Source organism: Garra rufa, chromosome 13 (genome assembly GCF_049309525.1).
Source record: "Garra rufa chromosome 13, GarRuf1.0, whole genome shotgun sequence".
Lineage (NCBI taxonomy): Eukaryota > Metazoa > Chordata > Actinopteri > Cypriniformes > Cyprinidae > Garra > Garra rufa.
Genome location: NC_133373.1, coordinates 34,068,812 through 34,091,324, shown reverse-complemented (window position 1 = coordinate 34,091,324; position 22,513 = coordinate 34,068,812). Strand labels below are relative to the sequence as shown.

The window sequence follows — 22,513 nt, the reverse complement described above, 5'->3', positions numbered from 1 at the left end:
TCAGGATTTTCATATAGTGGACTTCTATGGTACCCCAAGTTTGAACTTCCAAAATGCAGTTTAAATGCGGCTTCAAACGATCCCAAATGCAGTTGTAAACGTTCCCAGTCATGGAAGGAGAGTCTTATCTAACAAAAGATTTTTTTTTCATTACAATTTATATACTTTTCAACCTCAAACGCTCATCTTGTATTTCTCTGTCTGAACTGTTTTTTCCGGTTCAAGGCAGTCAGATTATGTTGAAAAACTCCCACCTTATTTTCTCTAACTTCAAAAATCATTTCAAAATCACCCTATATTGCTGCAGAAATACAAGACCCAGTGTTTGCAAAATGAACATTGCAAAGAAGATCAAACACCCTTAAAAAGGTAAAACAGCGATATAGGACGATTTAGAAGTTACAACCACATTTGGAATCGTTTGATTTATATTTTGGAAGTTCAAACTCGGGGCACCATAGAAGTCCATTATATGGAGAAAAATCCTTTCCTCAAAAAGCAATTTCTTTACGACTGAAGAAAGAAAGACATGAACATCTTTTTTTCACAAGATCTTTTTTTTTTAGTTCTAGAAATAAACTTCTCCTTTAATTATAATGACGAACCCTGTTTAACTGGCACCATTCCTCCAATTTCCACTGAGACTGCAAGATGGCAGGCTGCTCTAAGGCGACTGAAACCCTTTAACAGGAGGCTGTCCAGATGAAGGCCAAAGAGGTGACCCTTTCAACCATTGCTAACAAAGTCGGTGATTCCAATATGTGATTTCTCGAATATTGCAGGTGTACAATGACACCAATTAATTCAAGTCCCCCAAAAAGACTGGTCATCCACTAAGACAAATGCACGACAAGATAGGATAAGGCAGAGACTCTCAATGAAGAATCGGTTCAACACTGCAGCTGGAATTGCTTGCCAGTTCAGCACTGAACAGGGTAAGAATCTGTCTCGGCATGTTTAAGAGGAGTAGGAATGAAAGCAGACTCTGAAGCGACCAAGGAAATTAAACCCATGACTTTGGTGTTGCATTCTGCTCTACTATTAATGAATTTAAAAATATATAATTGTTTGTCCCACCTACTACAGCTAATCCAACAGTGGTCACAGAGCAGTGGTATCATTCAGACCAGTTTTTTGCTCTTTTGCTTATCATTCAAAATTGTTTTTTCAGAGCATTGTTCCTTTGTTCAATTAGCCCAATTCAAATTCAAACAGCTCTGGCCTGCTCCAGACCGTGGTCTCAAAGTGGACATGTGCAGTCCACCGTGGATGGACGAACAGATGGGGGTGGAGCGCTGAAGCGTGAGACGGCAGAACAGATGGAGCATCTCTGTGATGGGGGGGGGGTGTAGGCCTCCAGGCGGGCATGACTTTAAATTAATGAAGGGTGCAGAACTTAATCAACATATAACACATGAGATGCAGGATGAGTCTCACAGGGATACGAGAGAGAGGTGCCACTACGCTAACATGCACAAAGCACTCCTTGGCTCTCCTGCACTCGCTCAGGTGTGCTGGGAAAATAACTAAGCCAATAAATCCAATCCGGCCACGGCACCTGCACAGTCCGTGTGTAATGATCTGTGGAATAGGCTGCAGTACACAGTTGCTATCCCACACAGCTCACACACACACACACACACACACAGCAGTATCATATTCACACATTAATGAGGCCACTAATGGATTTTTACATGGTCTTGCAAACACATACATACTAGTCAATGTTGTATACAGAAAAATATACAGAAAATCAGGGGCGTATCAACTATTATAACTGGGGTGGAGACCTCCCTCCTACTTCTAGCAATTTACATCCAGTTATTTAATTTTAAAGTACACACAGTAATGAAAATTGCCATTACTCTCCCTCATTTGTCTTCTAAAGACAAATTAAGATATTTTTAACAAAGTAAATACAACTAAAACACCCAAAAAAGGTCATCATAAAAAAGCATCATAAAAGTACTCTATATTAATTAAATGGATTAATCCAAGACTTGTGAAGAAATACAATCACTTTATATGATGAACAGATTTATTTTAAGCTTTCATTTACATCTAAACAATGATCAACACAAAGACGTGCACATGTTGTAAACACGGAAGCTTGTGTTTACAAACCTTATTGTTTCTTGTGTATTCTATTCGAGACAAACTCTATGTATGTATGTTTATAATGTCAAACCAAAAATTATTCAGACACCAGATATAATTTTTTATATTTTTTTACTAGTGGGTGCTGGACACTAATTTATGTTAATAGTTAATTAATAGTTAATTTATGTAACTGTGACATATTATACCCAAAAATTCTTCATACAGTGGACTACCAGTAAAACTGATAAAAGTTTGGGACCAAAAAATATCCAGACACTTTGATCTGACCATGTTTTGCTTAAGTGTTTTGTTTTTTTAATTGCTAATGCGATCTTTTTACACCACAGACTGAATGAAATTAAGCATTGCTTGGTAATTGGTCAACAAAGTATTGATAGTTGTGTAAATATTGTCATACTAACAGTTGTCTGAATTTTTGGTTGATTGTAATCCATTACATATCGTTCTATCAAAGTTATCAGACATTATCAAGATGAATTTGTTTTGACACAGAGCGTCAGAGTGTTTGTTAATAACAGCATACCTTTATGAAGTTTTTCGATCTTTTTCAATCGGTTTCCTCTCAGGTTTCATTAAAAATATCTTAATTTGTGGTTTGAAGATTAACCAAATGCTACGAGTTTGGAATGGCATGAGGATGAGTAAATGATGACAGAATCTTTACCTTTGGGTGAACTATCATGTGCAAAGACACAAATGTAGCCAGTCACATAAAACAACACCTTTAGGTAACTCGAAAGTGGTTAGCACCCCCCTGCTTTTCAACAAACCAGTTTTTAAAATTAAAATTACCAAATTTTCTGTAGCTCAAACTGTAGAGCAAGGCAATAGCATGGGTTTAATTCCCAGGCAAAGCAAGAACTGATAAAATGTACATGTGTGCCTTGAATGCAATGCAAGTTGCTTTAGATAAGTGTCTGTCAAATGCATTATATAATTAATATTCATGAGCCTGCCTGATAAGGTTTGCAGTGCAGCCCTTTACTGTTAAAAAAAAAAAACCCACAAACTTATTTTGTGCAGAGCTCTGAATGAAAGAAAAACTAAAAAAGCACTGATTATGTGACAACAAAAGATCAATACTCTCAAAATTTGATTTCCTACATCATTTCCCAAGCACGGCGACCTTGTCAAACTGCTTGTTTTGTTGAAAACCTCTCAACTGCTAGACAGATGATGATGATGAAATTAAATAATGATTGCACAAAAGCCATTTAAAAGTTTCTCACCAGGTCTAAGTCATGAAAGTGGAGATAGTACTTTCTGATCGCTCCTTTGTAGCTCAGCGGCTCCTTCCTAGGATTACTTGCATTATTTTCCAAATCCTCCTCCTGTTCTTCATTTTCAGGCCTCTGACCAGGTTCAAACTGGACCATGTCTGTCCTGTACACTGACTGAGTGGTTTGAGCAAAAGAATCAATGTTAATTTAAGGTTTGCAAATGTGGGAATTCAATGAATACAATGACATAGAAACATACATATTTCCGTCGTCTGATAGTGTTGGGGTCGACGTCCATTTCAGGAAGCAAACTAAATAAACAATCTCCTGCATTGTCCGCAACGGCAAAAGCATTTATCCAATCAGACATAGAAAGGCTCTGAAAAAAAAAACTGTAATTATTAAACAATTTTGTTAATACCAAACCATTTAGAGATGGTATGTGTGAAACATCTACATACCCAAATAGTGGCTTTTCTAGGACACACAAAGTAAGGTTTGATTCCAAGGTAACCTGAATCAAAATAGTGAACTCCATGTTGTCCAAACCTACACATAGAAAAAAGATGAATTATTATAAAAATATTCAATTCAAAACATATATTCAAGATGGCAAAATTTTTGTGGACTGACGTGGCAAAGCAACACTCTTGAGCCATCAGGATGCCGCTCCAAAACAGGGGCCAGTACACTTCAGGAGACAAGCAGCGCTTTACTGCCAAAAGAGGCACGTAGGTTTTTCTTATATCCCACATTTTAGCCATTCGGTCATCTCCGACTGTCACCAACAAGTTACTGCCAACAACAACAACAAAAAAAAAAACATTATATCATGCTTTCATGCTTTTTTCAATAAGTCATGGTACTCTTGTGAACATTATGGTTAAACCACAGATGTCACATGGACTATTTTAACAATGTCCTTACTACCTTTCTGGGCCTCGAACGTGTCAGTTGCATTGCTGTCTATGCAGAATCTGAAAGCTCTCAGATTTAATCAAAAATATCTTCAAAAATATCAATACCGACCGTCACATATTGCGTTTCGTTATTCTTTTGTACGCTATTTAAAACACGCAGCGAATTCGTTCAACTGCATTTCCTTTCCCTGCTCTTCATCTCTCTGTCACTCACGCTTCTCTCCCTCACACAAACACACGCACACAGCCCCTCCCCTCCGTGCACACCACATCTGTCTGGATCATCTGTGGAGAGAAGACGGCTGGCGAAAGGTTGGTATCTCGTGAACACTTTTAACACACAATCACAGATTAAAAAGTGCTATAAAATATTTTATATTCTGAATACAATAGTTTCAGTGTGTTGATGTTACTGTAAGCCCCGACCCTTAGCAAACGCGATTGCGCCTTCTTTAGAAAGTTAACTAGTCGCAAGTTTGCGGTAAAATGTAGGCTAGCCTAGTTGGGTTGTCGAGGTCAAAACACTATATGTAGCAGCTGTGAATCAAATAAACGTATTATAAATTATGTCGTCTCTTTACTCTTACACTGAATGTTTGCTGCTTCAATCCAGATGAGTATTGAAAAGTATTTTCCGCAACTGAAAAAGGCACGTGATGAGGATGAGGACCATCCTGAACCGGAGGTATCAGTCTGAAACAGAGCTTAGTCCGACCAGTGTAATTAGTTATGTTATGGTTTACAATATTTTCAGGCTTCAACTAGTGCTGCTCAAGCAGAAAGACTTTCCATATGATAGGGCTTTAGAATCTTTTTTTTAGGAAGCCCCGCAAAATAAGCTGTCCTAACAAAAGTTGCAGACTGTGCAGCAAGTAGGCTGTTGTATATGGTGTTAAATTAATGTAATAAAGTTCTGTGTAACCAATTATACACATTTTTTGTTAATTATTAACCTTTAGGAATTAGGAAATACCTTAGGTAATACCCACCTTACCGTGGGTAATCCCTATTACTCAACCCCCGACCCCCCGGTCTGGCAAGCACTGGCAAGCAACCGTAACTTCAGTCGATCAGGCTCAAAAGTTGGGAGTCGGTGAAAAGTCAACGGATGAGCTCGAGCAAGCAAACGTAGTCTTTTGCTTTTTAATCGGTTGCAACAATCAGGATCAGGTTGCAAGTAATCACCACTTTGACTGGCCGTTGTATACACAATCTCTCTGCATTGTGAAAACAATTAGTGACGTATGCACGCGACAGATCACTTCCACGCATGTCTACTATGCCAGAGCACATTGACGCGTAACACGCCAGCTGTTGTGAATGTGCTCAGGACAGTTGGACATTGCAGTGGATCAGAGGTAAAAATGATATAAATACTATTTAGTTTCTTGCACAGAGTGATTGTTTATGTTTTTTTTTACTCTCAAAGCTGTGGAGCCCATTGACTGCCATTATATGACTGACATACTGCAACGGTTCGAGTTAAAAATCTTTGTTTGTGTTCTACTGAAGTCACCTACATCTTGTATGCCCTGGGAGTAAGCAGATAAACATCAACTTTTCATTTTTGGGTGAACTATTCCTTTAAGTGCTTGCAATGTGCAGAGACCAAACTAGTAAGCTTCTAGTTACCAGTCACTACACCACACCATCCCCAAAAAAGAAGGACATGGGCTGCTGTGAGCCAGTGTCCTGTCCCTGAGATTAGTGTACGATAAAATTATGATGCAAGTTCACTGTGTGTACTTCTCCTCTACGCATTTGGACAGTAAAAGGACAGGGGAGACAGCTGATCCCCCCTCCAACCCTCTTGCTTGAATGCTTGAAATTTAGTACATGCATACAAATTGCAACCCTTCAGAGCAATGACACTCAGAGACTTTTCTGCTTTTGCTGAGATTGAGGTATATCTAAATTCTACACAAACAGTCACATTGTGAGAGTCTACAGAACCAGAAAAAAAAAAAAAATATATATATATATATATATATAAACACAAGAAATCTCCACTTGATTTCACTAGCCTCCTGTGGTGAGTGGGATAGGGTGTCATTTTCCAAATGAACTTCTCTAATGCCACTTACAGGAATCTCTTATAAGGTCACAGTGGTTTAAATGTAAGTGCTAAGAGTGGGCTACTGAAACTACTGATGTTGAAACAACACATGATTGGAATGGTAATGTATTTGATCTAGACTGCTTTTCTGTTACTAAATGAGAAAATCCACGGGTGGGCTGTATCATAGCATGAATATCATACAGCTAATGTCAAACATGAAGATTTAAATACACTCCGAATGCCATTGAAATAAATGATACTGGATGCTACAAATCAAATAAATCATGCATAACAAAAGATGTTAGCATAAAATATTTTCACAGTTTATATACAGTTTAGGTCTCTTATGCTTATCAGGGCTGCATTCATTTGATAAAAAGTAATATTGTGACACTTTATCATTTAAAAAAAAAATCTACTTTCTATTTGAATATTTTTTAATATGTAATTTATTCCCAATGTATTCCTAAATTTTCAGCATCATTACTCCAGTCTTTAGTGCTACATGATCCTTCAGAAATCATTCTAATATGTTAAAAACAGATATTCTTCTTAATATTTTCTGAAAAATAAAGTTCTGAAAAAAAAGTGCTTTTTCTTTAAGTGCTAATGCGACCTTTTTACACCACAGACTGAACAAAATTAAGCATTGCTTGGTAATTGGTCAACAAAGCATTGATAGTTGTGTAAAAGTTATCATACTAACAGTTGTCTAAATTTTTGGTTGATTGTAATCCATTACATACCTTTCTATCAAAGTTACCTGACATTATCAAGATGAATTTGTTCTGACACACTTTAACTATGAACTCTTGTCATATTTTATTACCATTTTCTAAACTATAGCGAATACACTGTGATAATATGAGAGGTGTCTGAATAAATTTGGGTTTATATTTTAAATAAAAATCTTTATCACCAATCAAATAAAAACAACAGCAACCTCATAATCTTGCCATGATTCTTACCTTGAGCCTCTGCACCAGCACAGTGTCCGGATGTTTTCATCATGAGCATGAAAACAGTGGTACGGGTAGAGAGACACACCTTCATCTGGACACCTGACTTTCAGTAGCGTAGATTTACTAGCAAGATCCCATAAAGCAACCAGACCTGGAGAAAGTAAAGAGAAACAATCCCAAACATAAAATACTGTGATATATACACCAAGGTATTTACAATCAGTAATTCTGTTAAGATGAACAAAGAGGCCTTTAGACATATGAACATATAAAATCACCATCATAGAAGCCAGCAGCCAAGAGGTTATGTGGCTTGACATGGAGCCAATCCATAGCAAAGCACAAACCACTTTGACCTTTATGATCCGCCTGGTTAGAGCCCATCTTCAGAGTCAAAACCTTTTTCACCTGCAAAAACACACCACAATAAAACAAACCATATAACCAGTCATTAGGGTCAATTTTTTGAAATTGAGATTCATACATCATCTAAAGGCTGAATAAGTGTTTCATTGATGTATGGTTTGTTAGGATAGGACAATATTTGGTCAAGATAAACCTATTGGAAAATCTTGAATCTGAGGGTGCAAAAAAATCTGAATATTGAGAAAATCGCCTTTAAAGTTGTCCAAATTAAGTTCTTAGCAATGCATATTACTAATCAAAAATTACGTTTTGATATATTTATGGTAGAAAATTTACTAAATATCTTCATTGAATATGATCTTTGCTTAATATCCTAATGATTTTTGACCCATACAATGTATTTTTGGCTACTGCTACAAATATACCTGTGCTACTTATCACTGGTTTTGTGGTCAGAACACTGTAAAGATAAAAGAATTAAAGGCATAGTTCACCCAAAAATGAAAATTCTGTCATTAATTACTCATCATCATATTGTTCCAATGCTGTAAGACCTTCATGCATCTTCAAAACACAAATTAAGATATTTTTGATGAAATTCAAGAGCTTTCTGACCTTGCATAGACAGCAACTACCATGTTCAAGGCCCAGAAAGGTAGTAAGGATATAGTTAAAATAGTCTATATCACATCAGTGGTTCAACCATAATGTTATCAAGCTATACGAATACTTTTTGTGCTCAAATAAAATTAAAATTACAACTTTATTCAACAATTTCTTCTCTTCTGTGTCAGACTTCGCTGCACGTTATAAAAATAAAAATAAAATTACAGTTGAACCACGGATGTGACTATTTTAACAATGTTCTTACTACGTTTCAGGGCCTTAAATGTGTCAGTTGCTGTCTATGCAGGGTAAGAAATCTCTCGAATTTCATTGGCTTTACCTTAATTTATGTTCTCAGGACAAACAAGGGTCTTACAGGTTTAGAAAGACATTTCACTTTTGGGTGAACTATCCCTTTAATGGGATACATCAAGTTTAACATGCACCATTTATAATATATAATTAATATTCATAAATAAAGTAACTCAATAATAAAGGATTTCATGATAATCACAATTTAACATTTGCTCAATAGTCAATAGCTATTTCGTTCTGCCAATATCCAACAAATTCAGCATTAATCCTCTGCATTTAACATTTTGTTTGAGGAGCCCCTTCTACCATGACAGCTAATTTCCAGAAGATCATCTCTTGGATGTGTGAAAATGTTACAAAGACAGCCCATAAAACGGCCCAGAGGAGCCATAGCGAGAACAGTTTTAGTGAAAAGTCACTTCAACTGTGAAATTGAGCTACAGTGAAAATTACACCTCAGATTCAAGAAAACATTCTAGTGATCTCTTGCTATTCAAGTCAGATGCTTAAATGCTTTAGGTCTAACGCAATGAATGTGTAAGACGTCATTTAACGTGTGGAATGAAATAAAGGCTGAGGTCTTATCTGTGAGAATACGAGGCATGCTAGCAGAGTGGATATTGACCTACCCGGCATATCAGCGGTGCTTGGCTGCTTTCACCTATTGGAAAACACATAAATGCGTTCAATGCTGTGCACTTATAGATAGGAGCATTACTAGTCAACACATGACTGCATATATCAGAAAAAACAATCAAAGGAACAAGGTTCAAATGACATGTGCTTATTTGAAATAAAGTAAAGTGTAAACAAGCAGCAGTTTAGCTTAATGTCATCATTTAAAGGAGTCATTTTATCTCATATGTGAGGTTTTTCAAAAAAAAAAAAAAGAGTCATGATTTAGCTTATGACCATTTTCCACTCTCTCTCTTGGACCATTAGAACTAAATGGGCTGGTTTTGGTTTCCCTATTTGAAACCAATTTAACACAAAAGGTACTAAAAACTGCAATATCTGAAAGTTTGAATCAAAGTTAAAAAAAAAAAATTTAAGTTCTTGGATTAAACTGACTCAATAAACTGAAAAAATAAAACAAAAGTGCTAGAGGTGGTGAATAGAGTCACGTGTCTGAAAGTGTGTGAGACTGTGGACAGACACTGTGTGTAGAAATAGTGTGTGTATGAGTGCAGAAGTGATATATAACCTCTTAGCTTTAGTTCGAAGCCGTACAGAGCGGTGACGGGTCGATCAGGTCGATAAAGCATCGCACCTTTGATCCACTCATTCTGGCAGCGTGGCAGACAGCCCTGACCAGGGGCCCTTTCTCTGGGCTGACTAAGGTCTTTTTGATTGACAGGCCTGGAGGAAACGGGTGTCAGGTATTCGGCTGAAATTCATGGCTTCAAATACTAACAACTGTGTAGCGATGCATCTTTTTTGTCATTTCAATTATAGATCCTTGTCTGATGAAAACAAGCCAGTAAATTATCTCCATTGAGAAGGGAGGAGTCTGTGTCTCTCTCGTCACCTTTTTTACAGGACGCCCTTTCACTTCAGAGAAAACCTATTTATAATTATCTACCATAAAACCTCCAGACCTGAGACCATAATGGGAAGTGGGAATGTGGTTAACTGTTTTATCACTAGCCTTTTGAAACGTGTCCAATAATTGCTACTGTGGGTCCTTTTCAATCGATAAACAAACCAATAATCAATCTACAGTACAAAAATTTTCAAATGAATACAGTGGTTTGCATAAAATTAGAAGAAATATAAACAAATAAAAATCTAAAGAAAAAATTAAACTGAGACAACAAAAAAGCAATAAAAAAAAAAAAAACTAAATTAAGACAACTAAACACTATTTTTTTTTTAAATAAACTAAAAAGATAAAAAAGCAAACTAAAAGATAATAAAAATAAAAACAAAAGTAAACAAACAAAAAGATAAAAAACTATTCAAAATAAACCAAAATAAAAAACATGTTCCTTTATATTTATATGCACAATAAATATTAACAAAATATTAATACATTAAAGCCTAAACAACAACTAAAAAGCAATAAAAAAACTAATTAAAACTACATAAACAAAACAATACTGAAATTAAATCTAATAAAAAAAACTAAAAAAAGCATTACAAAACTAAAGACAACAACATAACTTAAAAAATATTATTAAAACCAACAAAAAGATCAAATAAAAGCTAAATAAATGATAAAAACTTAAGTATAACAAACTAGAATAAATATAATAAATATTAACAAAATATTAATATTAATAAATAAAAATATAAAAATAATAATAAAAACAAAAAAGATGAAAAAAAAAACTAAATAAAAAAGCAATAAAAAATCTTAATAAAAATACATAAACTAATGTGAATAAAACTAATTTAAATTAAATAAAACATAAAACATCAATACAAAACCAAATTAAAAATAACTAAACAAAACAATAAAAAAGTAAAAAAATTCTTATCTAATCTAAATAAAAAAAATACACAAATATAAAAAACATGTCCCTTTACATTTACATCCGCAATAAAAATGAACAAACTATTAATAAATAAAAACCTAAAAAAACAACAAAAAATAAAACAGAGAAAAAAAATATAAAAAACACAAATAAACCAAAAGCAATACAAAATCTATTTCAACAAATAAACAATAAAACAATGATAATAATAATAATAATGAAATAAAAACAAGATAAATGATAAAAAGATAAAACAAAAAAGCTACAATAAATAAATAAGAAATAAATATTAGCAAAAAAAACCCTAAACAAAATAAAAAGCAATAAAACAAAATATTAATAAATAAAACCAGACAATAACAATATAAAAAAACTATAAAAACTGATGAAAAAGCAATAAAAAAACTAAATAAAAATCCATAAACACAAAAATAATACCAATAAATCAAAATGAAATTAAATAAAACAACAAATAATATATATATATATATATATTTAAAAAGCTAAATAAAAAAAAACAAGCAAAGCAACTACAACAACAATCAAAAACATTAAAAAGATAACAAAAAAGGGGATAAAAGACACAAATGAACAAAAACAACCAAAAAAGATTGTCATTTATATGCACAATGTCTCTCTAACAGACTCTCTGCAACAAACACATGCTTTAAAAGCCAAAGAGCATGTCTGAGGTCAGTTAGAAGGATTGTACGCTCAGTAATGAAGGTTAGTTCCCTGAGGGTGGAAGGAGTTCTTGGCCAGAGCTCATTGCCGGGTCACTGACCAAAGACTTCAGGAGAGTGAGCCCAGCTGTCAACAGGAAACAGTTTCCGAGCCCATCCCAGGGCCAGTGTGGAGATGTTAAACTGGTGGAGTGTGAGAAGCAATTTCTGTGGTAATATCAGGAGAATACAAGGGGAATACAAAGAGCAGCGAGAGAAAGAATAGCGTTTGAAAGGTCACACATTTTTTTTAGTTGGACAATATCCATTCAAAAAACCCATGCACATTCAACCAGGATTTCTTTCTTTTAAATTCCCTTTTTAAGACTCCACTAAGAATTGACACTCACAGCTTCAGTCCTTTCTGAGAAAGAGATTTTTAAAGAAAGCATTTGTTACATCTGAACAGCTCCTTCTGGGCTCAGGAAAGTGTAATTAGGAAAACATTAAAGCTTAGAGTAGGATCAATGAATTAGAAGCTCACAAACATAGAGAATAAGGCACTGGCAGCACTGAAGAAACAGAGATGGTTCATTAATGAACGTGGGCAGTTGGTTTCTTATCTCTACTGGAGCAGGGCCTGAGTCTACCACACAGAGGGCTCCAGAGGGACCAGAAGGATGGACAGTATCACGACTCAATAACTAGAGAAATCTAGTACAAAAGCTGATGTCTGAATGATAAATTAGTGAGGACAGCAATGAAATGGCCCTTGTTTACTGGTATATTTAGGGTAATGCAAAGTTTGTTACTCATACGGATGAGGATGTGTATGACAATGTATTTAAAAGTGTGTTAATTGTCCAGGTTTATATTTAAAAAATATATTATATAAAAAAATAACATGAAACCAGTCATAAGTAGCATGGGTGTATTTGTAGCAATAGCCACAAAATATATTGCTTGGGTCAAAATTACAAATTTCTCTTTTATGCCAAAAATGATAAAGAGATTATGTTCCATGAAGATATTTTGTAAATTTCCTACTGCAAATGCATCAAAACAAAACGTAATTTTTGATTAGTAATATGCATTGGTAAGAATCTAAAAAAAAACTATTAAAAAAAATACAAATAAATGTAAACGAAAACATGTTCCTTTACATTTATATGCACACTAAATATTAATTAAAAATAATAATAAAAATAATAATAAATAAAAAACAAAAAGCAATAAAAAAACATGAACAAAAAACTAATTCCAATAAAACAAAATTAAAAGACAACTAAACAATAAAAATATTTAAACCCAATAAAAAAACTAAATAAAAAATAAAACTAAAACTGAAGTAAAAAAACAAAAAGCTAAAAAACTAAAGTAAAAACATGTTCCTTTACATTAATATGCACAATTAATACAATATTAATAAATAAGCCTAAACAAAAACAAAATAAAAGGTAATCAAAAATTAAATAAAAATTAAATAAAACAAAAACTTTTAAAAAGCAATAGAAAATAAAATTAAAAGGTAAACTAAACAAAAATTTAAAAAATATTAAAAACAAACAAAAACATCAAATAAAGTCAAAATAAATAATAAAATAAAACAAACTAAAAAACAATAAAAAACATAAATAATAACATGCTCATCTACATTTATATGCATATTAAATATTAACAAAATATTAATAAATAAAAGCATAAACAAAAACAATAAAATAAAAAAACAAAAATAAAAATACAAAATTAAATAAAACAACAACAAAAAAACTAAATTAAAGACAACTAAACAATAAAAAAATTAAAAACAAACAAAATGACAATAAAACTAAATTCAAATTAAAACTAAAAATAATAAATGTAAAATTAAATGCAAAATAAAATATAAAAATTATGATGTGCATGTGCATATTATATATAATTTATTATATACATTATAATATTATATTACATATGCTATTATTCAATTTTGTTTAAAATATTCAATATGTATTAAAATAGTAAGTTCTTGATATTTAAATTATATATTTTTATTTAAGTAAACATTTATATAATATAATATTTAAATTTTATAAATCAACGAAACCACATTTGCTTTGTGTTTTTTTGGTTGAATTTTTTTTTTTTTTCCAGGAATAGAAAGTTGAAAGGAATAGCATTTATTTGAAATAGAGAGGTTTTGTAGCATAATGTCATTTTGGTTAATATCAATATATTTAATTTTGAATAAAAAAAAACATTAATTTCTTTAAAAAAATTATTTTTATACATTTACATTTATTCAAAACATTCAAAATTTAATTTTAATTTATTTTAATAAAAATTTATATTACTATCGTATTAATATAACATCATTAACAACTCAATTAAGAACATCGCAAACACAATTTTGCATTACTGTTTCGTAAAACAACTATTACTGTAAAACAATAATTTTACAGCAGGTAAATTGCTCTGTTAGGCACAACATAAAGAAGAAAGGTTTCTATCATGTTTAAACAAGACTGCTACACAAGTTACAAATGAGGTCTCAGTGGTATAATGGAAAGAGTTAACGGCTCGCTTCTTACCGGGTTCAACCTGCAACCTTTCAATTGGCAGCTTTGATCTTTAAACAGTAGACTACATCACTCAGTATAAATATATTATCTGCTCTTGAGATATGATGGATTGGTAGGCTGTATGCTCAATCAATTAAATTATGATGTGCATTCATCATGTTAACCCAAGGCTGGCATCTAGATACAGTCAGTAAACACAGTCATAGCAGATCAATGCTACAGGGAGATCGCACGCACACACGCACACGCACACGATTTTGAAAAAGTTGTATATCATACTTGCAGAAAGCTATTAATTAAAATTCTGCGACATCAAAAGCTGCATAACATATTAAAGTGTTTGCTATTTACTGAACTTCAGTCATACATCGATATGTTTGGATGGTCATTGAAAAAATCAGCTTTTTGCTTGCAGAACGGTCAATAGCTTATAAAGCAGACTCAGCTAGGAGGAGAGATCAGTATAACTGTAGATAAGCAGCATTTCACTGCTGTGAAAAGGGGGGCTGCTAATCAAACGGGCTGAAGGCAGTGAAACTCAAATAGGCACTAGACCCTCCCTTCTTTTTTCTAGCTCTCTCTCTGTGACTGTGATGAATGAGAAGCCCTGGGAGGATAATCTTTTGCAAACACACACACAAACAGTACAGATAATGTGTGTTTAAGAGAATGAAAGAAAAGAGGAAAACAGAGAATGATGCAGTGGATGGCAGGTCATCAGTCTGTTCCCAGCACTCTCCGAGGAGAGGCCATTATGAGCTCCCATGGGACAATCAGCCTACGCTGGCCATTTTATCAGAGTATGAGGCCTTGAGATGTGCAATGAAATAAATTAAAATCCCCTTTTATGTGCCTGAATAGCTTTAAAAATTTTTTAGTTTGAAATCCTGTTATAACATACTAAAGCTTGACTTATATTGTTAGCAGACTTAAAGGGTAAAATAATAATAAGAATTATTATTATTGTTGTTTATATAAATATTATATATTATATAATAAGAATTATTATTGTTGTTTATATAAATATTATATATTATATAAAAATATTGTAATTAATATTAATATATAAATAATACATAACTATTATTTATAATAATAATATTTAATTATTATTTATATAATACTGATCATATTATCTATTATTTATAAAATAATCCACATTTATGTGCCTAAATAGCTAACAATAGCTGAAATCATGTTGTAAAAGGCTAAAGCTTGACTTATCTTGTAAGTAGATTAAAGGGAAAAATAATATTAATAATGATAATGTTGTTATTATATTATTAAATATTATTATTAATAATAATAATTAATTATTATTATTACCATTTATTTAATATTGATAATTACTATTATATAAATAATAAATGCATTTATTATTACTATTATTATTATTATTATTATTATTATTAAATTAATGAATTAATTATAATTGTTCTTGGTCTTGTTATTATCATTTGATTTGATTGATCTATTCATTCATTAAACAATAATAAAAGCTTGTAGGTAGACTTAAAGAGTAAAATAACAACAAAACATCAATAAAACAATAATAATAACTTTTTTATTATATATAATAATTATTATTATTTAAACAATATATTATTATTATTATTATTATATAAATAAAAGTTATTGTATTACTACTACTACTACTACTAATAATAATAATAATTATTATTATTATTAATATAATAATCCACATGTATGTGCCTAAATAGCTTGTAAAAATATTTGTTTGAAATCATGTTGTAAGACGCTAAAGCTTGACTTATATTGTAAGTAGATTAAGGGGTAAAATAATAATAATAACAACAACAATTGTTGTAAAAATATTATTATTAATTATTATTATTATTAATAATAATATTTAGTATTACTTATATAATAATAATAATAATAATAATAATAATAATTAGTATTACTTGTATAATAATAATTAGTATTTTTATATAAATAATAAATTATATTATTACATTTATTAAATAATTTAATGAATGAATTTTAATCTTTCTTTGTCTTGTTATAATCATTTGATTTGATTGATTTATCTAATCAGTCATTAAATAATAATAAAAGCTTGATACTTACTTATATAGTAAGTAGACTTAAAGAGTAAAATAACAACATTAATATAATAATAATTATTATTATTTATAATAATGATTATAATTATTTTTTATTATTTAAATAATAAATATACTATTATATAAATAATAATAGTTATTGTATCACCAATTATTATTTGTACTAATTAAATTTTACTAATCATTATTTGTAATTATTATTATTAATATAATTATTATTACATGAATTAATGATTAAAATTTATTGTATTGTTATAATAATTTGATTTGATTAATCTATTCATTCAACAATATTAATAATATAATAATAGTAATAAAAATGATTATTATTTTTATTAAAGGTGATTTATTATTATTAATAACAATTATATAATACTTATTAGTTTTAGTATTCTTAAAAGAAAGAAAGAAAGAAAGAAAGAAAGAAAGAAAGAAAGACAGACAGCAGTTAATCAATTAATCTTCCAAACAATTTCAGGAAATTCAGTGTGTTCTGTTTTCCAATATTTGCAAAAAATAAACACAGATGTACAAGATAAATTAGCATTTGTTTAGTGGTAATGGGCAAATGCATTACAGCGCTTGGCACGAGGCCCTTCTGTCTTGTGCTGCCCTCTTCTGGAAGACCCAACACATTGCACATTATTTTCCTGGGAGTTTCTAAATCAGGAGTGACCACATTACAATAGAGCAGGGATTTCTAACCTTTCTCCTGCAGCTCCAACACCCTGAACACCTTGATTAGCTGGTTCAGGTGTGTTTGATTGGGGTTGGAGCTCAACTTTGCATAAAGGTAGCTTTTGAGGAGCAAGATTGGATATCTCTGTTCTAAAAAAAAAGCCTTAAGTGTCAAAGAGACAGAGAGTGTAAAAAATAGTCATGAAAAACTAAACTTTGACTGTCTTCATTTCAAGTAGACCACACTAAAACACTAAACAAAAAATAAATAAATAAATAAATAACCCCACTATACAAATAAGACGCACTAGCTATGCAGTTCACCATTTACTCACCTTTACTCTGATGGTGTGCTGCAAGGGCTTCTGGGTGTGGAAGACTGTAGACACCAATGGTTCCATTAGAGAAAGCTGCTGCTAGAACACCTAATCTAGGCATCTGTGGAGCCTGAGAAAAACAAAAATACATTTACTTAGATACAAATGAAAAAAAAAAAGAATATTCTTAGACTTTTTGATCTAATGTAATTTCTTACCTTTCTGCTGGTAGAAGGCAGCTCCCACACTCCCGCAGGACACCATCTCATATTCCAGATGCAGCCGTCATCTATTGCCAAAGCATATGCTAGATGGGGAGCAGTTGAGGGCCTGAAGAGTGATGATAAAGTAAAAAAATATATATATACTATTTGATTATAAAACATTTCACAACAACATTTCCTCTTAAAGAATTAGTTCACTCCTGAATTAAAATTTTCATTTCTTTCTTTCTTCAGTCAAAAAAGAAATTAAGGTTAAGGAAAACATTTCAGGATATTTCTCCAAATAGTGGACTTTAATGGGGACCAGTGGGTTGAAGGTCCAAATTGCAGTTTCAATGCAGCTTTTAAAGGGCTCTACAAAATCCCAGCTCAGAAATAAGGGTCTTGTCTAGTGAAAAATGTATATACACTTTTTAACCAAAGTCGTGGACACAGAGCTAGTGCAAGATGAGCAGTATACAGTATACAGACCAATCGTTTTACTAGATAAGACCCTTATTCATCGGCTGGGATCGTGTAGAGCCTTTGAAGCTGCGTTGAAACTGCAATTTGGACTTTCAACTTATTGATGCCCATTGAAGTCCACTATATGGAGAAAAATCCTGGAATGTTTTCCTCAAAAACCTTACTTTTTTTTTCGACTAAAGAAAGAAAGACATGAACATCCTGGATGACGTAAATTATCAGCAAATTTTAATTCTAGAGTGAACTTATTCTTTAAAGCCAATCAGTAAGTGTCTTATCTGGGTTACCTGCTTTTGCATTGAAGGTTTCCGATGTCCCACAGCTGCAGTAAGACGGGACCTGTGTGCAGCTTATTGATTTTGTGTTCGTCGTCCATGCCTTTGTGGCAGTAGATGGCGGCATACTGTCTTTTTGCCGCCCCGTCAGGACATGGGCACCACTCCAAGGACCGTACAGGACCTCCCACAAAGAACAGAGCATCCCAGCGCTCAGAATGATATGGCAATGATTCAAATCTGCAAATTAGATACCATTATATATGAGTACACATACACTGCTGTTCAAAAGTTTGGGGTCAGAACTATTTTATGCATTATTCAGATTACCATTTAAAATGCAGCTTGTTTCCACAAATATATTATGCAGTGCAACTGTTTCCAACATTGATGATAATAATATATCTTAAACAAATGATATCTTACCTTTTCACCGTTTGCAGTTTGGTCTGTCCCTTGATGCTTTCCCGTGTAAAGGTAAAAGAAGCGGACTCTTTCTCCTGGGGTAAATATTTTTCAGCCTCACTGTTAATTGAAACAAAACAACTGTTAAAATTAAAGGATTTGGTCACTTGCAGAACAAAAATTTACAGATAATTTACTCACCCCCTTGCCATCCAAGATGTTTATGTCTTTCTTTTTTCAGTCATAAAGAAATTATGTATTTTGAGGAAAATATTTCAGGAATTTTCTCTATATAGTGGATTTCAATGGTGCCAATGAGTTTGAACTTCCAAAACGCAATTTAAATGCAGCGTTAAAGGGCTCTAAACTCAGCTCCTAGCTGAGGGGTCTTATCTAGCAAAACGAATAGTTATTTTCTAAAAGATTTACAATTTATGCACTTTTTAACCACAAATGTTTGTCTTGTCTAGCTCTGCGATGCGCATGTGCACTCTGTACACTCCAGTTCAATACATTTTCTCCTCCAGCTTCAAAATCACCCTACATCGCTGCAGAAGTACCGACCCAGTGTTTACAAAGTGAACGTGCAAAGAAGGTCAAACGGCCTTTACAAAAAAAGGTAAAACAGTGATGTAGTACGATTTTGGGAGTTTTTTCACCTACCCTAACTGTCTTGAACCAGGGTGCACAGAATACGCAAGATAAGACTAACATTTATGGTTAAAAAGTGTATAAATTCTACAATTTTTTCGAAAATAACTGATCATTTCGCTAGATAAGACCCTTCTTCCTTGGCTGGGATCAATTATAGCCCTTTGAAGCTGCATTTAAACTGCATTTTGGAAGTTCAAACTCGCAGGCGCCATAGAAGACATGAACATCTTGGATGGAAAGGGGGTGAGTAAATTATCTGTAAATTTTTGTTGTGGAAGTGAAGTGAACTAATCCTTTAAGATTTCTTGGATTAATATTATGTGGTATTTAGGTACACGAATACCTGTTAGACAAGAAATGACAATCTTTGGCAGAAGGAATCCACTCTGGAAATACCCAGGGGGAAAGGTTTTCATCCCGGCTAGCAAGAGCATTGGGTGAAAGAAGGACAAGCATTATCAAGATACAAATGATACAGTTAATAGTAATTGTTAAATTTTACATCATCTTGTGAAAAGTGGATGGCTTACAATTTTTTGGTTCTACTAAAACAGTTCCAAACAGGCTCCATGACATTGTTAGCCAATCCATTTGGAAGCAGACACTATCGAGCATAACACAATTAAAAAATTTGACAGTGCATATACGGAAATCAATGTCAAAATCATAATAAGTATCTGATTATAAACTCACGTAATTTCCTCTGGGTGGTCTGTTGGGTGGTCTGCTGGATGGTTTACTGGATGGTCTGGATAATCTGCGCTCCAAAGTCAAGCTGAAGTCTGGCTCTGAATCTTCTTCATCATCTTCCTCCTCTTCGTCTTTTCCAGGGGAAAAGTCCTCATCGTCATCTAAGTCGCTTTCATAATCTGGAATTTTTCTTTTCGTCCCCCTTCCCCTTGGCGTTTTCTTTTTCTGGTCAGCGCCATCTGCTTCCCCAGATTTGGGCGGTGAACGGTCTTTAATGGAAGATTCTGATGGAGCACCAAGATCCTTGGCAAGTTTGTGGAGATAGTCTAAAGCACTAATCAGGACAGAAAAGAAAAAAAAACATTCTTTACAAAATTTGCAGCTGATCAGAACAAACATGTTTTCTGTGTTGAAATGCTGTGCCAAAACTGTTTAGAGAATTTTAAGTTTCTACTTCCATCTATGTTTTTGTTTCTGAATTTTCTTTCTTTAAAAAAAGTCACTTTGTGTGTAGCTCAATGTTAAGATTGTTGCCTCATGTGTGGAACAACCTGAGTTCAAGTCCTGATCAGAACATGTCATCTGACCATTGATTATTCTGCATTGCTTTCTGAAGATATATATATATTGCAATTTAAAAACTGAATACAGTAGTAATGTCTCCTTAATGTTTTTTTCTTTTTTTGCATACGACTGCTGTTTAATTACCAGTTTTAATGCAAGCAATTGTATATTTTGCATACAGCATGCTGTATGGATTTTGTGAAACTGCATACAACTGAAGAGCATACGCTTTAGCAGCTCTCCTCTTGGGCCGACCACTAGAATTGAGTTCAGAAGTATCAGAGACTGCTGAATTGTCATGTTGTGGTGGAGTCTGTGGAATGATCTCCTTTCTTCTCCGTTTGGCAGGAGTCTTTGTCTTAGGTTCTTGCTTCTTTTGCGTTTCCTCTGTATTAAGTGGGTTTTCCTGGTCCACCCCTGGGGGAACCTCAGAGCTAGGTGTTTGTCCTAAGAAAGCCAGTCACAAAAAAAAAATGTGTCAAAGAACATTTTGGGAATACATACATTTTTGATTAGACAAAAAAAAAAAAAAAAAAAGAATAAAAATGACAAAACACCACAAAATGATGAAACTAAAATTAATATTAAAAATACTCTACCAGTCAAAAGTTTTTAAACAGTAAGATTTTTTATGTTTTTTTTTAAGAATTATCTTCTGCTCACCAAAATACAGCAAAAGCATTAATATTGTGAAATATTTTTACCATTTAAAATAACTTCTTTCTACTTGTATATATTTTAAATTGTAATCTTTTCCTGTGATCAAAGCAGTCTTCAGTGTCACATGATCTTTCAGAAATCATTCTTATATGCTAATTTATGTTGTTCAAGAAACATTTATTTTCTATTATTATTATTATTATTATTATCAATATTTAAAACAGTTGAGTACATTTTTTCAGGATTCTTTGATGAATAGAAAGATCCAAAGATCAGCATTTATCTGAAATAAAAGCTTTTTTAATAGTACACAGTATACCATTTGAAAGCTTGGAGTCCGCATATTTTTTGGGGAAATAAATTATAGACATTAATACTTTTATTTATCAAGGATGCTTTACAATTGATCAAAAGTGATGATAAAGACATTTATAATGTTACAAAAGATTTCTATTTCAGATAAATGCTGTTCTTATGAACATTCTATTCATAAAAGAAACCTGTAAAATTCAGCTGTTGTCAACATAATAATAATTCAAATGTCTTTCGAGCAGCAAATCAGACTATTAGAATGATTTCTGAAGGATCATGTGACTGGAGTAATGATGCTACAAATTCAGCTTTGAAATCACAGAAATAAATTACATTTTAAAATATATTCAAATAGAAAATAGGTATTAAATAGTAAAAATATTTTACAATTGTACTGTTTTTGCTGTACTTTGGATTAAATAAATGCAGACTTCTTTAAAAAACAACTTTTGACTGGCAGTGTATATCAAAAAACGAATTCAAAACTATAATAGTATCTTGATGATACTAATATAGCAATGCTTACCAGGCATTTGCATCTTTGACTCCATCTTCTGTGACTCTGAAGAGTCAAGAACTTCACTTGAATCCTGAGTCACTCCTTTACTCTCATGGTTAATCTGTGCCGGTTTGTCATCCGTGTCCTTTTCACATGGCAAACCCATTTTTTTGCCTTTCTGCTCGCCCAGCTTCAGGACAGCAGCTGCCATTAATACCTGTTCTTCCACAAAACTCCAGCCAGCACAGTCTATAAGTAACGAAAAATGTTGATTTTACATACAAATGTGTACTCTCCTTAAATATATATTTGCCTAGAATCAATATAAGTGTGTTCAAACAACTTTCCATGATATTACAAAGTCAGAAACCATGGTATTATCACCATTTTGTTATTACTTCTCTCTGTTAGTGT

The 22,513-nt window shown here is 32.6% G+C and overlaps 1 protein-coding gene across 1 annotated transcript in view; it reads right to left on the bottom strand.

Moving 5' to 3' along the window:
- The window catches only part of gtf3c2 (general transcription factor IIIC, polypeptide 2, beta), a 27,940-nt gene extending 5,608 nt beyond the window's left edge, over window positions 1–22,332 (bottom strand). The window contains exons 1-16 of the mRNA XM_073816544.1: window positions 22,127–22,332; window positions 20,856–21,075; window positions 20,068–20,398; window positions 19,905–19,978; window positions 19,718–19,795; window positions 18,742–18,840; window positions 18,328–18,555; window positions 17,570–17,681; window positions 17,370–17,481; window positions 9,199–9,230; window positions 7,561–7,690; window positions 7,289–7,433; window positions 3,975–4,136; window positions 3,803–3,890; window positions 3,601–3,720; window positions 3,351–3,515 (exon numbers count right to left, since the gene is read on the bottom strand). Coding sequence (XP_073672645.1) covers window positions 3,351–3,515; window positions 3,601–3,720; window positions 3,803–3,890; window positions 3,975–4,136; window positions 7,289–7,433; window positions 7,561–7,690; window positions 9,199–9,230; window positions 17,370–17,481; window positions 17,570–17,681; window positions 18,328–18,555; window positions 18,742–18,840; window positions 19,718–19,795; window positions 19,905–19,978; window positions 20,068–20,398; window positions 20,856–21,075; window positions 22,127–22,310 — 2,280 coding nt within the window. The 5' untranslated portion in view covers window positions 22,311–22,332. The remainder of the gene's footprint in view (window positions 1–3,350; window positions 3,516–3,600; window positions 3,721–3,802; window positions 3,891–3,974; window positions 4,137–7,288; window positions 7,434–7,560; window positions 7,691–9,198; window positions 9,231–17,369; window positions 17,482–17,569; window positions 17,682–18,327; window positions 18,556–18,741; window positions 18,841–19,717; window positions 19,796–19,904; window positions 19,979–20,067; window positions 20,399–20,855; window positions 21,076–22,126) is intronic.
- Between the last annotated feature and the right edge of the window lie 181 nt (window positions 22,333–22,513).